The 15363-nt window shown below is 51.1% G+C and overlaps 1 protein-coding gene across 1 annotated transcript in view; it reads left to right on the forward strand.

The window, feature by feature from the left end:
• Nucleotides 1-15363, forward strand: part of LOC116972595 (arf-GAP with GTPase, ANK repeat and PH domain-containing protein 3-like) — a 353696-nt gene that overhangs the window by 330978 nt on the left and 7355 nt on the right. Inside the window, exon 5 of the mRNA XM_033020410.1 lies at nt 14018-14172. Coding sequence (XP_032876301.1) covers nt 14018-14172 — 155 coding nt within the window. The remainder of the gene's footprint in view (nt 1-14017; nt 14173-15363) is intronic.

The raw sequence follows: 15363 nt of genomic DNA on the forward strand, positions 1-15363 counted from the left end.
TGTGTGTCTCTAGCAGGGCCGGTGAAGGTGCGCGTTGGAGCCCAGAGAGACCTCAGCGAGTCAGCCTCTGTCAGCTCCTCACTGTGACCAGGCCTGTCGTCCCATGGGCCAAGGGCCGGACATCTCGCTCTGACTCCCCCCCCCCCCCCCCCCCCTTACTTGCATTTAATCCGCTGCACACGATAAATGTTTTGACAAATTGTGTTTAAACTGTGTTTGTAATTAGACCCTGCTCCTGCTAGTTGCTGCACAGATCTCGTTACCTTCGGGGCATTTGTTAAAATAAATGGCAGCTGTGGAGTGGAAGTGCACGGTGTGGATGAGAGATGTTTCCGGAATCGCTCTGTCTCTCGTGTTGCTCTCCCCTCTCCTCACAAGCTCTTTGCAAGAGGAAACCAGACTCTCTGACATTTGCCCGACTGGCTACTGTAGGTCAGTGACGGTAGGTCAGTCGGCATCCGTGGGGAGAGGCAGTCAGTCTCTCCTCCCTTATGTCTCCTTTTCACTTCCAGCCTTTGGTCAATTACTCCCCCCATCTGCCAATAGCCTCCCCCCCCTCACCTGCATCCACCGATTACTTGCCGAACTTTGTCCCGCTCCCACCTCTCGTGTCCAGCGTTCTCCCCCGCTACTCCACCTGTCTGAAGAAGAGGCCCGACCCGAAACGTCATCTGTCCATTCCCTCCACAGATGCTGCCTAACGCGCCAAACTGCCCCAGCACTGAAGCCTTTTGTGAGACAGAATGGGAGATGGGTGAAAGAGGTTGAACTGTTCAGCTATTCTAGAAACATAGAAAATAGGTGCAGGAGGAGGCCATTCGGCCCTTCGAGCCAGCACCGCCATTCATTGTGATCATGGCTGATCGTCCCCTATCAATAACCCGTGCCTGCCTTCTCTCCATATCCCTTGTTTCCACTAGCCCCTAGAGCTCTATCTAACTCTCTCTTAAATCCATCCAGTGACTTGGCCTCCACTGCCCTCTGTGGCAGGGAATTCCACAAATTCACAACTCTCTGGGTGAAAACGTTTTTTTCTCACCTCAGTCTTAAATGACCTCCCCTTTATTCTAAGACTGTGGCCCCTGGATCTGGACTCGCCCAACATTGGGACCATTTTTCCTGCATCTAGCTTGTCCAGTCCTTTTATAATTTTATATGTTTCTATAAGATATAATAATAATAATAATGGATGGGATTTATATAGCGCCTTTCTAATACTCAAGGCGCTTTACATCGCATTATTCATACACTCCTCAGTCACACTCGGTGGTGGTGAGCTACTTCTGTAGCCACAGCTGCCCTGGGGCAGACTGACGGAAGCGTGGCTGCCAATCTGCGCCTACGGCCCCTCCGACCACCACCAATCACTCACACACATTCACACACAGGCAAGGGTGGGTGAAGTGTCTTGCCCAAGGACACAACGACAGTATGCACTCCAAGCGGGATTCGAACCGGCTACCTTCCGGTCGCCAGCCGAACACTTAGCCCATTGTGCCATCTGTCCCTCATCCTTCTAATCTCCAGTGAATACAAGCCTAGTCTTTTCAATCTTTCCTCATATGACAGTCCCGCCATCCCAGGGATCAATCTCGTGAACCTACGCTGCACTGCCCCAATCACAAGGATGTCCTTCCACAAATTAGGAGACCAGAACTGTACGCAATACTCCAGATGTGGTCTCACCAGAGCCCTATACAACTGCAGAAGAACCTCTTTACTCCTATACTGAAATCCTCTTGTTATGATCCTCTGGTTATTCTATAGTTCAACATGGAAAGGCAAGGGCATGCCCAGTTTGGGTAAGGAAACACCAAGCAGAGAGCAAATGGGGGAGCATGGAGGAAGCAGCAAGCTTAACATAACTCACTCAGTTCTGAATCACCAGCACTGTAACATAGAATCACAGAGCTGTACAGCACGGAAACAGGACATTCGGCCCACTTTGTCTATGCCGACCAAGATTGCACATTGTGATAGTCCCATTTGGCCCTTAGCCCTCTAAACCCTTCCAGCTCGTTCCAGATATGGACTCCCCTCTGAGTGAAAAAGTAGCCCCTGAGGTCCCTGTTAAATCTCACCCCTCTCATCTTAAGTCTGTGCCCTCTAGTTTTAGAATCCTCAACCCTGGGATAAAGACTGTGAGCGTTCACTTTATCCGTGGTCCTCATGATCTTGTACACCTCAATGAGGTCACCCCTCCTATGATCAAAAGAACAAATATTACAGGACTGAGACTAGAAGACGTTCCTTCAGTCAGAGAATGGTAACGGTTTGGGGTTGTCTACCCGAGATAGTTGGGTAGCTGCTGAGTCGGTCCAAAGCAGGGTGAGAGTGTTTTAGGTGTGGAGGGATGTGCTGTTAGGCCAGGATGGTGGCAATGAGGTAAAGATCAGCCCTTGCTCAATTGAATGGGAGATAGAAACATAGAAATTAGGTGCAGGAGTAGGCCATTCAGCCCTTCGAGCCTGCACCGCCATTCAATATGATCATGGCTGATCATCCAACTCAGTATCCCGTACCTGCCTTCTCTCCATACCCTCTGATCCCCTTAGCCACAAGGGCCACATCTAACTCCCTCTTAAATATAGCCAATGAACTGGCCTCGACTACCCTCTGTGGCAGAGAGTTCCAGAGATTCACCACTCTCTGTGCGAAAAAAGTTCTTCTCATCTCGGTTTTAAAGGATTTCCCACTTATCCTTAAGCTGTGACCCCTTGTCCTGGACTTCCCCAACATCGGGAGCAATCTTCCTGCATCTAGCCTGTCCAACCCCTTAAGAATTTTATAAGTTTCTATAAGATCCCCTCTCAATCTCCTAAATTCTAGAGAGTATAAACCAAGTCTATCCAGTCTTTCTTCATAAGACAGTCCTGACATCCCAGGAATCAGTCTGGTGAACCTTCTCTGCACTCCCTCTATGGCAATAATGTCCTTCCTCAGATTTGGAGACCAAAACTGTACGCAATACTCCAGGTGTGGTCTCACCAAGACCCTGTACAACTGCAGTAGAACCTCCCTGCTCCTATACTCAAGGTGTGATGGGCAGAATGGCCTCGTTGGTTCTCTTTGTTTGCTGCTTCATTGAAATTGAGTGACGGGATATATGTTGGGGGAGCCAAGGGGTGTGGTACGAAGGATGGTTTGTTGACCATTTTATGTGACTGGTCCAAACATCTCCGATAGTCCGAATACTTTAAACTTTAGGGATGGAGCGTGGAAGGATACAGCACCCTTTGACCCACTGAGTCGTGGAGGACCAGCGATCACCCCGTACTCCAGCACTATCCTACACACGAGGGACAATTCACAATTTTTACGGGGGCCAATTCACCTCCAGTACAAACCCGTGTGGGATGAAACTGAAGCATACTAACTCCGTACACACAACTTTACCCCTCCGGGTCTCTGGCGCTGTGAGGCAGCAACACTACCGCTGTGTCAACCTAGAGTCATACAAAAACAGACCCTTCGGCCCAACTTGCCCATGCCGACCAACATATTGCATCTGTACTAGTCCCACCTGCCCATGTTTGGCCCGTATCCCTCTAAACCTTTCCTATCCTTGTTCCTGTCCAAATATCTTTGAAATGTTGTTGTGGTACCCGCTCTGGCACTACCTCCTCTGGCAGCTTGTTCCGTACACCCACCACTTTCCCTAAAGGACATAAAGTGCTGGAGTAACTCAGCAGGTTAGGCAGCATCTGTGGAGATAGATGCTGCCTGGCCCACTTTGTGTCCTCCTTGTGTATTAACCAGCATCTGCAGTTCCTCGTTTCAACCCTGAGGTAAAAAATCTCCCCTTAGATTCCTATCACATCTTTCTCCTCTCACCTTACACCTGTGCTCTTTAGTTGCTCTTGGCGGCACTCTTTCGAAGGGCCAGCAGGACAGGATGGGCTGAAGGGTCAGATGTGGACCCCACGATTCTAACACGGCCTGACGTTTTCATTAATAACAACTGAGGAATGATTAAAAATGCAAGATTCGGGTCCTAAAGCATGAATGTTAACCCTGAATGTTAGAAATGGATGCACTGCTGTGAAGCATCATCAGATACAGTATCTCCCGCTATCAGTCACCATTAGGCACCACAGAGACGGCAGTTATAAAGGAGTGACATTGTGATCGCAGTGTGTTTGGTGTATTTGCATCTGCCTGATTAAGGGGAGGGCTGCTTTAACCCGGGCCGGCTGAGCCAGTGTCCCCACTCCTCCTCGACACGACACAGCACTCCGCTCCCCCACCTCTCCTTCTCCAGCTCTCCTGTTCCTGCCACTACTTCCCCCAGGCCTGTATCTCCATAATGGCTGAGGTCTGATTGTACTAATACAGGTTAGGAATATTGGGTGTAATGATGTGCAAAATGAGGAGGCTGTACACTGACATTTACAGATGGCGGCTGCTTTGTTTGTGATTGCAATTTACTGTCCTCTCTCTCCAGGCCCGGTCTCCCTCCCCATCGTTAGCAAGTGCACTCTCAGACTCGCAGCAGAACGCAGAAATATCTGCGAGTGTTGCCCTCTCATCTCCGGGGGGGGGGGGGGGGGGGGGAACAGGGACGGCCTGGTAATGGACGCACATGAGGCTGGAATCCTCAGCAAAAACAAAGAATTCAGCGGGTCAGGCAGCATCTGGTGAGATAACGGACAGACGACGTTTCAGTTCAGTTTGGGTCCCGTCCCGAAACATTGCCTATTTCCTTCCACAGATGCGGCCTGACCTGCTGAATTTCACCAGCATCACTGCACCAGAGATCCAGGTCCGATCCAGAACTCGGGTGCTGTCTGTGTGGAGTTCGCACGTTCCCCCTGTGCCTGCAAGGGTTTCCCCTGGGTGCTCCGGTCTCCTGCAGCATCTCAAAGACGTGCGGTTTTGTAGGTTAATTGGCCTCTGTAAATTGCCCCCGAGTGTATAGGGAATGGATGAGAAAGTGGGATAACATAGAAGTTAGTGAACGGGTGATCGATGGTCAGCATGGACTTGGTGGGCCGAAGGGCCTGTTTCCATGCTGTATCTCTGGGACGACAGATGGCACAATGGGCTAAGTGTTCGGCTGGCAACCGGAAGGTAGCTGGTTCGAATCCCGCTTGGAGTGCATACTGTCGTTGTGTCCTTGGGCAAGACACTTCACCCACCTCTGCCTGTGTGTGAATGTGTGTGAATGTGTGTGAGTGATTGGTGGTGGTCGGAGGGGCCGTAGGCGCAGATTGGCAGCCACGCTTCCGTCAGTCTGCCCCAGGGCAGCTGTGGCTACAGAAGTAGCTTACCACCACCGAGTGTGACTGAGGAGTGAATGAATAATGCGATGTAAAGCGCCTTGAGTATTAGAAAGGCGCTATATAAATCCCATCCATTATTATTATTATTATCTCGAAACTAAAACTAAAAGCACTGTATGTGTTTTGTTTGAGACTCCCTGGCTCTGAGGGATGCCCACACCAATGCCATTGTTGGCCTGTGTTGCTGAACTTACCATTCAGTGGCTGTTAGAGCCAGCACTACACACACTAAGCTTTGTGTCCGGTTGTAACTCAGAGTAGCCCTGCTGTAAAGCCTCACTCAGCAGGCCGGTGCTTCTGTACGTGGGCTGAACACTTCTCACTCAGTGCATCGTACTTGTGGCTGCTGCTGCTGCCAGCCACTGAGAACTGAGTAAGCACCAGTACCGCAGTGACACCCTCTGGCCCAGGGAAAGGAGCACAGGGGACTCGGAGCTGTCCGAACCGTCAGAAACCAACCCCACTCCCCCCCCCCCCAACCCCAACTCACCTGTTATCCCCATTCACCCCACCTACCCTGTGAAAACGCACACCTCCAGATTCATGGACAGCTTCCTCCCAGCTGTTATTAGGCCACGGAACCATCCTACCAACAACCAGAGAGCAGTCCTGAACTGCTGTCTGCCTCATTGGAGACTTTCCTTGATCGGACTTTACTGGACTTTACTTTGCATGTTATTCCTTTTATCCATTGTGGACGATTCGATTGTAATCATGTACTGTCTTTCTGCTGACTGGTTAGCATGTAACAAAAAGCTTTTCACTGTACCTCGGAACACGTGACGAAAAACTCAACTCACCTCTCTTTAGCCTTTAGAGACACAATGTGGAAACAGGCCCTTCGGCCCATCGAGTCCACACCAGCCAGCGATCACCCCATACACTAACATTATCCTACACACTAGCTACAACTTTACAATTTTCTGAAGCCAATACCTGTACATCTTTAGAGTGCGGGAGGAAGCCAGAGACTCAAGGAAACCCATGTGGTCACAGGGAGAGCGTATAAACTCTGCACAGTCAGCACCCATGTTAGGGTTGCACCCAGGTCTCTAGCGCTGTGAGGCAGCAACTCTACCGCTGTTCCACTGTGCCGGCCTCAATCTCCCCACTTCTTCCTGTCTCTGGTGCGGGCACAAAAATGGGCCCTTCGGCCCAACCACTCCATACCAACCTCGTTGCCTACGCGAGCTCTTCCTGTTTTTTCTGTGTTTGGCCCACGTCCCTCTAAACCTTCCCAATTCACTCCACCTGTCCAAATATCTTTTAAACGTGTGATTGTACCTGCCTCAACTACCTTCCCTCTCCCCACCACCCTCCCTCTCTGGAGACATGTTGCCCTTGAGATCCTCTTTGAATGGCCGTCGAGTCGATTGTCATGTACACGAATATAGCAGCGCTGGGAAAATCTTGCTTGCAGGCAGCATCGCAGGCACATAGACTCAAACGACACATAAAAACACAAATTATACTTCAATTCCACGAGACAATAGAAAGAAACAGACTGTAGAAAACAATATATTAATCTAAGCGCATTCTGCTCCCACTTTAGTGAAACCTACTTTAGTTTCCCCTACCCTGGGATAAAGACTGTGACCATTCAGACCATTCACCCTACCTCTGCACCGTATGATTTATAACCCTTCCCTCATGCCACCCCCTCAGCCTCCCTCGCTCGGGTGACCCACGCCAGGCCTAAGCCAAGACCTCCGGGTCACGTGGCATCTTTGGGGGGTTTATTGGGGGATGTCCGGAGTGGAGGATCTTCACGCCGGTCCTGACTCGGTGACGGGGCTGTTCTCCGTTACCCCCGGGGCACTGCAGCATAGAGCCTTACAGCATGGAAACAGGCCCTTCGGCCCCACCTGCCCATGCCGACCGGGACGCCCCACCTACACTAGCCCCACTAACCTTTCCTATCCATGTAAATGCTGTTGTTGTACCTTGTACCTGCCTCAACTACCTCCTCTGGCAGCTTGTCCCATACACCCACCACCCTCTGCATGAAGAGGTCGCCCCTCAGGTTCCTACTAAATCTTTCCCCTCACCGTAAACCCTCGTCCTTTGCTTCTTGACCCCCCTACACTGGGTAAAAGACTGTGCCTTCATCCTATTTATTCCCCTCGTGATTTTACACGCCTCTATAAGATCACCCCTCAGCTTCCTGCAATCCAAGGAATAAAGTCCTAGCCTGCGTAACCTCTCCCTGTAGCTCGGGCCCTCAGGTCCTAGCAACACCCTCACATTTTACAGTGAGGGGGGAAAGATTTGATAGGCACCCGAAGGGTAACCTTTTCACGCAAAGGGTGGTAGGTGTACGGAATGAGCTGCCAGAGGGGGTAGTTGATGCAGGTACTATCGCAACGTTAAATAAACATTTAGACAGGCACGTGGCTAGGACAGGTTTAGAGGGATATGGGGCCAAACACAGGCAGGTGGGACTCGCATAAATGGGACATTGTTGGCTGGTGTGGGCAAGTTTTTATTTTATTTTTTTTTATTTTTAAAAAAAATAAATAAATTTATTCAATTATTAAAAAATAATATTACACTACAATAAAACAAGCCAGAACCCACCACCATAATACAATACAAACATGTAATAAACTACTATACAACTATGATACAATCCTTATTGAGGATACATTCAACACCCTGCGGAGCCCAGCGGTCCCGGAACTCCCTCAGGGTGCCCGCAGACAGGGCGTATTCCCTTTCTAATCTCACCGGGGCACGGACGTAACCCCGGAAAGTGTGGGCAAGTTGGGCTGAAGGGCCTGTTTCCACGTTGTAGGACTCCATGACTATGGATCTCCTCTGCAACCTTTCCAGCTTGAATTGCCGCAAAGGGTTTCTGATGTCGGGGTAGAGCTGGAGTTGGGTTTACAATGCTCCCCTTCCAATCCAGGACTGGCCACACTCCGACCTGTGTCCCTCCTAAGATGCAACTGGATCGTTTAATTTATTTTCTACTGCCGTCTGTTAATTAATGGAAAATCATATTTGCCCTTTTGCTGCGCCTGACTTTGGTATTGGATTTAAATTGCATCTCTTCATCCATGCAACAATGTGCCGCCTTCCTTAATTTACCTCTAATTTGAAAGCATTTGTTGCTGGCAGAGTGTATGAGCCGGGGTCATTGGGTTAACATGCATTACAAGCGGCAGGTTCTCACATTCACTTTCAATGGTCTTAGGCTTTTAAAAACCTATTAAATCGTAACGAGACGAGGTGCTGCCGCGCATTGTTTTCTCTCGCTGCCCCCTAATTACTCAGGCACTGAGTGCGGTTCGTGAATCTGTTCCCCTATCTCCAGGGGCCCTGCTATTCCTCTCGCACGGTGTGCTCGGTGTTGGGCCAATTCCAGAACCTTGCGCTCTGGAGCTAGCACAAGCTTGCAGAAGCCATCCAGACCCTAGAAACCGGCAACGGTCGTTCACAAACCCCTCTGTGACCTCATCGTCAGTCAGATTGCAGAGAAACAGACCCTTCGGCCCATCAAGTCTGTGCAGACCAACCACCCTGTTATGTTTGAAGAAGGCTTTCGGCTCGAAGCGTCGCCTATCTCCTTCGCTCCATAGATGCTGCTGCACCCGCTGAGTTTCTCCAGCATTTTTGTGCACCCTGTTATACTAATCACTCGTTCCATTTGCTCCATTTTTATTATCCTAAAACTAGAGGGCACAGGCTTGAGGTGGGTGGGGAGAAATTGAAGGGGTAACTTTTTCACTCAGAGGACAGTCCGTATCTGGAATGAACTGCCAGGGGAAGTTATGTAAGCGGATGCAATTGCCATTTTTAAGAGACAGGGTTTAGTGGGCTATGGGCCAAATGCGGCCAAATGGAGAACATGGATAGTTGAGACCTTTCCTCAGCTCTGAAGAAGGGTCTCAACGATCTATCCACCCACGTTCTCCGGAGATGCTGCCTGACCAACTGAGTTACTCCAGCATTTTGTGCCCTTTTGTGTATTAACTAGTATCTGCAGTTCTTTCTGAGATACTGAGATACAGCGAGAGTCTGAAGAAGGGTTTCGGCCCGAAACGTTGCCTATTTCCTTCGCTCCATAGATGCTGCTGCACCCGCTGAGTTTCCCCAGCACTTTTGTGTACCTTCTGCAGTTTTTTGTTTCTTCAGGCAGATGGGATTAGCTCAGTATGCCAACTTGATCAACTTGATGGACAAGGTGGGCCGAAGGGCCTGTTTCTGTGCTGTGTGGCCAGCTATAGGGCCTGGCGTGTGAGGATTTGCAGACCAGGCGGCAGCTGATGAGGTAGACTGCGCATCGCTCCACAACAAAGCCTGATGCTAATAAGAGCAGAAATGTAATGACAAAAGCCTCCCGCTGTGCTGATGTCTATTGGCAAGTCCCAAAAACCTATTGCGGCCTTGCACTGGTTTATCTAGCGTGAGATGAGAGAGTCCCATCGTCTAATCATGGCCATTAGGGACAGTGCAGTGCGTGGGCCCGTGCTTTCTCATTATATCAGCTATTATAATGAGAGGGCTGATTATGGAAAGACGCACTCTGACTGGTTTAGGGAAATAAATGATCCCACTCTCCGCTGAAGGAGAAACATCAGCAGCTCCCGGATCCTCCGTCTCCTCCACGGTAGAAACGGGCCGCCGTGGCCACACCCAGGGGCGGAAAACCCGGGGGGGGGGGGGCCAGAGGCGACACGTCCCCCCCATGTTTAGAGAGGTGGGGGACATCCCCCCCCCAAGTTTTTGTGATCCCGATTTTAAAATCGGATTGGGCCTCCGAAGCCTCGCGCGTGTTTGTGAGTGTGTGCGCATGCGCGCGTGGCCGCCAAAAAAATGGTGTCCCCCCGTCCCCTCCATGTTTTGATAGCGAGTCCCGCTCTTGGGCCACACCACCATTACTGCCCGTCCCTTATCACCCTCCGACAGGGGCAGTTCGCACAGAGCGTAGAACAAAATGCTGGAGTAACTCAGCGGGACAGGCAGCGTCTCTGGAGAGAAGGACTGAGACGTGTTTGAGGTTGAGAGCCTTCTTTCGGCTCAGTTCACTCCCCAGCTTACAGCGCAGTCACCAACCTCACTGTGGAGTCAGGAGACGAGAGTGGAAAGATTCGATAGGAACCTGAGGGGCAACTTTTTCGCACAGAGGGTGATGGGTTTATGGAACGAGCCGAGCTGGCAGAGGAGGTAGTTGAGGCCGGTACTATAACAACATTTAAAATACATTTGGACGGGTACATGGACAGGGAAAATCTTAGAGGGAAATGGGCCAAATGTATGCAATTGGGACTAGCTTAGATAGTATCATAGAGTCATACAGCGTGAATATAGATTCTTCAGCCTAACTTGCCCATGCCGACCAACATGCCCCATCTACACCATCCCACCTGCTCATATCCCTCTAAACGTATCCTATCCATGTACCTGTCCAAATGTCTCATGAACATTATGATAGTACCTGCCTCAGCTATCTCGCCCGGTAGCGCGTTCCATATACCTACCACCCTTTGTGTAGAAAAGTAACCCCTCACGTTCCTATTTATTACTTTCCCCCATCATCTAAACCTATGTTCTCCGGTTCTCGATTGGGATTGTGTTTAGTTTTGCTCACCTTGTTGGATAGGTAGGAAAGATGTTGTTATGCTGGAAATAGTACAGAGAAGCTGTACGAGGATGTTGCCAGGACTCGAGGGGCTGAGCTACAGGGAGAGGTTGGCCAGCGAGGACTCGGTTCCTTGGAGCGCAGGAGGATAGAAACATAGAACATAGAACATAGGTGCAGGAGTAGGCCATTCGGCCCTTCGAGCCTGCACCGCCATTCAATATGATCATGGCTGATCATCCAACTCAGTATCCTGTACCTGCCTTCTCTCCATACCCCCTGATCCCTTTAGCCACAAGGGCCACATCTAACTCCCTCTTAAATATAGCCAATGAACTGGCCTCAACTACCTTCTGTGGCAGAGAGTTCCAGAGATTCACCACTCTCTGTGTGAAAAATGTTTTTCTCATTTCGGTCCTAAAGGATTTCCCCCTTATCCTTAATCTGTGACCCCTTGCTCTGGACTTCCCCAACATCGGGAACAATCTTCCTGCATCTAGCCTGTCCAACCCCTTAAGAATTTTGAACGTTTCTGTAAGATCCCCCCTCAATCTCCTAAATTCTAGCGAGTACAAGCCGAGTCTATCCAGTCTATCCTCATATGAAAGTCCTGACATCCCAGGAATCGGTCTGGTGAACCTTCTCTGTACTCCCTCTATGGCAATAATGTCCTTCCTCAGATTTGGAGACCAAAACTGTACGCAATACTCCAGGTGTGGTCTCACCAAGACCCTGTACAACTGCAGTAGAACCTCCCTGCTCCTATACTCAAATCCTTTTACTATGAATTGGATGATGCGTGATCTTATAGAGGTGTACACAATCATGAGAGGAATAGATCAAGTAGACGCACAACCTTTTTCCCGAGTAGTTGAATCAAGAACCAGAGGTTGATCCCTGGCCTCGGCCGGAGTCTCCCGTCGGGAATCTGCAGGATTGGGAAGGATGTCACCCTCCCTGTGCCTGCCCCACCCTCATGCTTCCGGCCGAGGCTGGGATGAGATGGCGCTCGGAGTTGCTGAGCCGTGCTGAGTTACAGATAACTCTCTGCTGTTTGATTTGTGTGGAGCGGAGGGAACCAGGCATTATGCAAACGAGCAGTGTATTTGCATAACCCTAATTAGGTAATTACTAATCTGTTTGCTGTGAGATCGAGTTTGTGTGTCGATCTGACGTTTGTGTGTCGTTCTGACATTATTCCCCATTCCCCCCCCCCCCCCCACCCCAGTTGCCCAGTCTGTTTATGGGTCTGCCGTTCATTATTTCCCCCCCCCGTCCAGTCTGTGTGTGGGTCTGTCGGTCCATATGTCCCCCCCCTTGCCCAGCAGCTCTGCGGCCTGTCCCTGTCGCTGTCCCTGTCCTTGTCCATGGCAGGGTCAGTGTTTGGGAGGGGTCAGAGCAGGGGGAGAGTGGTCTGGGGCGGGCTGTGGTTTGAGCAGGACATGCTCCCTGCACCTCCCTCTGTCCCCAGCCCTGTGCCCCTCTCCCTGCCCCTAACTTTTATTTCCTCTCTCCACCTGCCCCTCTCCCCCAGCCCCCCTCCCCCTCCCCCTCCCGCTGCCTCTCTCCACCTGCCCCTCTCCCCCAGCCCCCCTCCCCCTCCCCCTCCCCACCTGCCCCTCTCCCCCCGAGACAGCAAGGACCATCGATCACCCCTCCACACTAGTTCAATGTTCTCCTCCACTCCCTACACACTAGGGACAATTTACACAGGGACAATTAACCTACACACCCACACGCCTTTGGGGCGTGGGAGGAAGCCTGAGCACCCGTAAAACACCCACATGGTCGCAGGGAGAACGTGCAAACTCCACACAGACAGCACCTGAGGTCTGGATCGAACCCATGCGCCTCTGGCGCTGTGAGACAGCTGCGCTGCCCACCGCGCCGCCCCTAATTGGTATTGGAATTGTCACGTGTCCAGTGAAAAGCTTTGTGTTTGTGCTATACAGTCAAACTGTGCCATAAAAATGCTGGAGTAACTCAGCGGTTCCAGGCAGCATCTCTGGAGAGAAGGAATGGGTGACGTTTTGGGTCGAGACCCTTCGTCAGAGTCACCCATTCCCTCTCTCCAGAGAGGCTGCTGAGTCACTCCAGCATTTCGTGTCTACCTTCGCAGCTGCAGTTCTTTCCTACACAAACTGTACCATATGTGAGTACAATCAAACCGTACAACAGGTAGTGCAAGGAGAAAAGCACCAGGGTGAAATATATAGTGTTAGTTACAGTGCAAATGTCCAGCGCCAGCAATGACGTAGCTTAGAAGGTCAGGGCTACACTCTAGCTTATCGGGGGGGGGGACCGTTTAGTGTCCGGATAACAGCGGGGAAGAAGCTGCTCCTGAATCTGGTGGTACGTTTTTTCAAGCTTTTGTATCTTCTGCCCGATGGAAGAGGGGAGAAGAGGGAATGACCGCGGTGTGAGTGGCACTTGGACCACCGTGGTTGTTTACCCGAGGCAGGGTGAAGGATAGATGGAATCAATAGTCTGTGTGATGGACCGGGCTACACCCACTACTCTCTGCAATCTGCTTGAGGCCTTGGGCAGAGTTGTTGCCGAACCAAGCGGAGGTGAATGCGGATACGATGCTTTCCGCCGAGCACCTGGAGATGCTGTTAAACGTCGTGGGGGGGACATGGATACACTTTTTTAGTCTTCTGAGGAAATTGAGACGTGGGTGTGTTCTGTGGCGGTAGGTTCAATGTGGTCGGACCAGGACAGATCATTTACACCAAGGATCAGTGTTGAGGCAGCTGGGTGTGTGTGGGGGGGGTGCAGGAGAGGAGGAGGGTCTGGGGGGAGGTGTCGGGTGGGTGTGTGGGGAGGGGAGGTGGATTTGGGGAGGAGGGTTTGTGGGAGTGTTTGAGGGACGATAGTTTGTTTGAGGGGAGGGGTGGTGGGACTGGGGGGGTGGGTTCGTTGGTCTGGAATGTTTTTGGGGAGGAGGGTTTGGGAGGGTTTGAGGGACGATGGTTTGTTTGAGGGGAGGGATGTGGGGAGGTGGGTGTGTGGGGAGGGGAGGGGTGGGTTTGTTGGTCTGCGATGTTTTTGTTGGGCTGGGGACTAGAGCTGCCTGCAGCGTATAAACCTGAGCTGCCATGTGTATCCCTGCCCCCCTGACCGCTCCATCCACACCCTCTCGCCCTCACAGACGTGGAGGAAAGCTACGAGTTTGTCATTGTGTCCTTGACCGGCCAGACCTGGCACTTTGAGGCGTCTAGTTGTGACGAGAGGGAATCGTGGGTGCTGGCCATCGAGAGCCAGATCTTCGCCAGCCTGCAGTCCTGTGAGAGCAGCAAAAACAAGGTGGGTGTGGGCAGAGCAGCATGCCCGGGGGGCAAAGGGCACTGGGCACTGGTAGAGGTCACTGGGCAAAGGGCACTGGCAAAGGTGCGTGTGGGTGGAGCGAATGTTGGGGATCCTGATGATCGATGCCGCCTTCTTGAGGCAGTGCTTGGTGTAGATGCTTTTGATGGTGGGGAGGGCTGTGCCCGTGAGTCCACCACTCTCTGCGGCCCAGTGTGTTGCAATGCCATACCGGGCCATGATGCAACCAGTCAGAGTACTTTCTACAGTAAGTGTTGAAATCTATCTGCAGTCTGTAGATACAGACAATAGACAGTTGGTGCAGGAGTAGGCCATTCGGCCCTTTGAGCCAGTACCGCCATTCAATGTGATCATGGCTGATCATCCCCAATCAGTGCCCCGTTCCTGCCTTCTCCCCATATCCCCTGACTCTGCTATCTTTAACAGCCCTATCTAGCTCTCTCTTGAAAGTATCCAGGGAACCTGCCTCAGAGAATCTGAGACAGATAATTCCACAGACTCACAACTCTCTGTGGGAAAAAGTGTTTCCTCCTCTCCGTTCTACTGTAAATGGCTTACCCCTTATTCTTAAACTGTGGCCCTTGGTTCTGGACTCCCCCAACATCGGGAACATGTTTCCTGCCTCTAGCCCTTAACAATCCTATATGTTTCAATATGATCCCCTCTCATCGTTCTAAACTCCAGAGTGTACAAGCCCAGCCGCTCCATTCTCTCAGCATGTGACAGTCCCGCCATCCCGGGAATTAACCTTCATAGATGTTTGTTGGAATATTCAGTGACATGCCGAATCCCTTTAAACTTCTAAGGAAGCAGGAAGCAGAGTGACTGGAACGATGTGTCTGTGACCACATTGTTGACCTGGGCTCAGGAATTATTGTCCAAGCTCTGAGCTCTCTCCTCCACTGACCCACCAATGAAAATTGCCACATGGTCTCCCAACTTCTAAAGTCAACGATCAGATCCCTGGATGGACACAAAGTGCTGGAGTAACTCAGCGGGTCAGGCAGCATCTCTGGAGAACATGGAGAGGTGACATTTTGAGTTGAGACTTTTCCTCAGACGGAAGAAAGGTCCTGATCCGAAACGTCACCTATTCCTTGTCTCCAGAGACGCTGCCTGACCCGCTGAGTTACTCCAGCACTTTGTGCCTATCTTTGGCATAAACCAGCA

Source organism: Amblyraja radiata, chromosome 4 (assembly GCF_010909765.2).
Source record: "Amblyraja radiata isolate CabotCenter1 chromosome 4, sAmbRad1.1.pri, whole genome shotgun sequence".
NCBI classification, from domain to species: Eukaryota; Metazoa; Chordata; class Chondrichthyes; order Rajiformes; family Rajidae; genus Amblyraja; species Amblyraja radiata.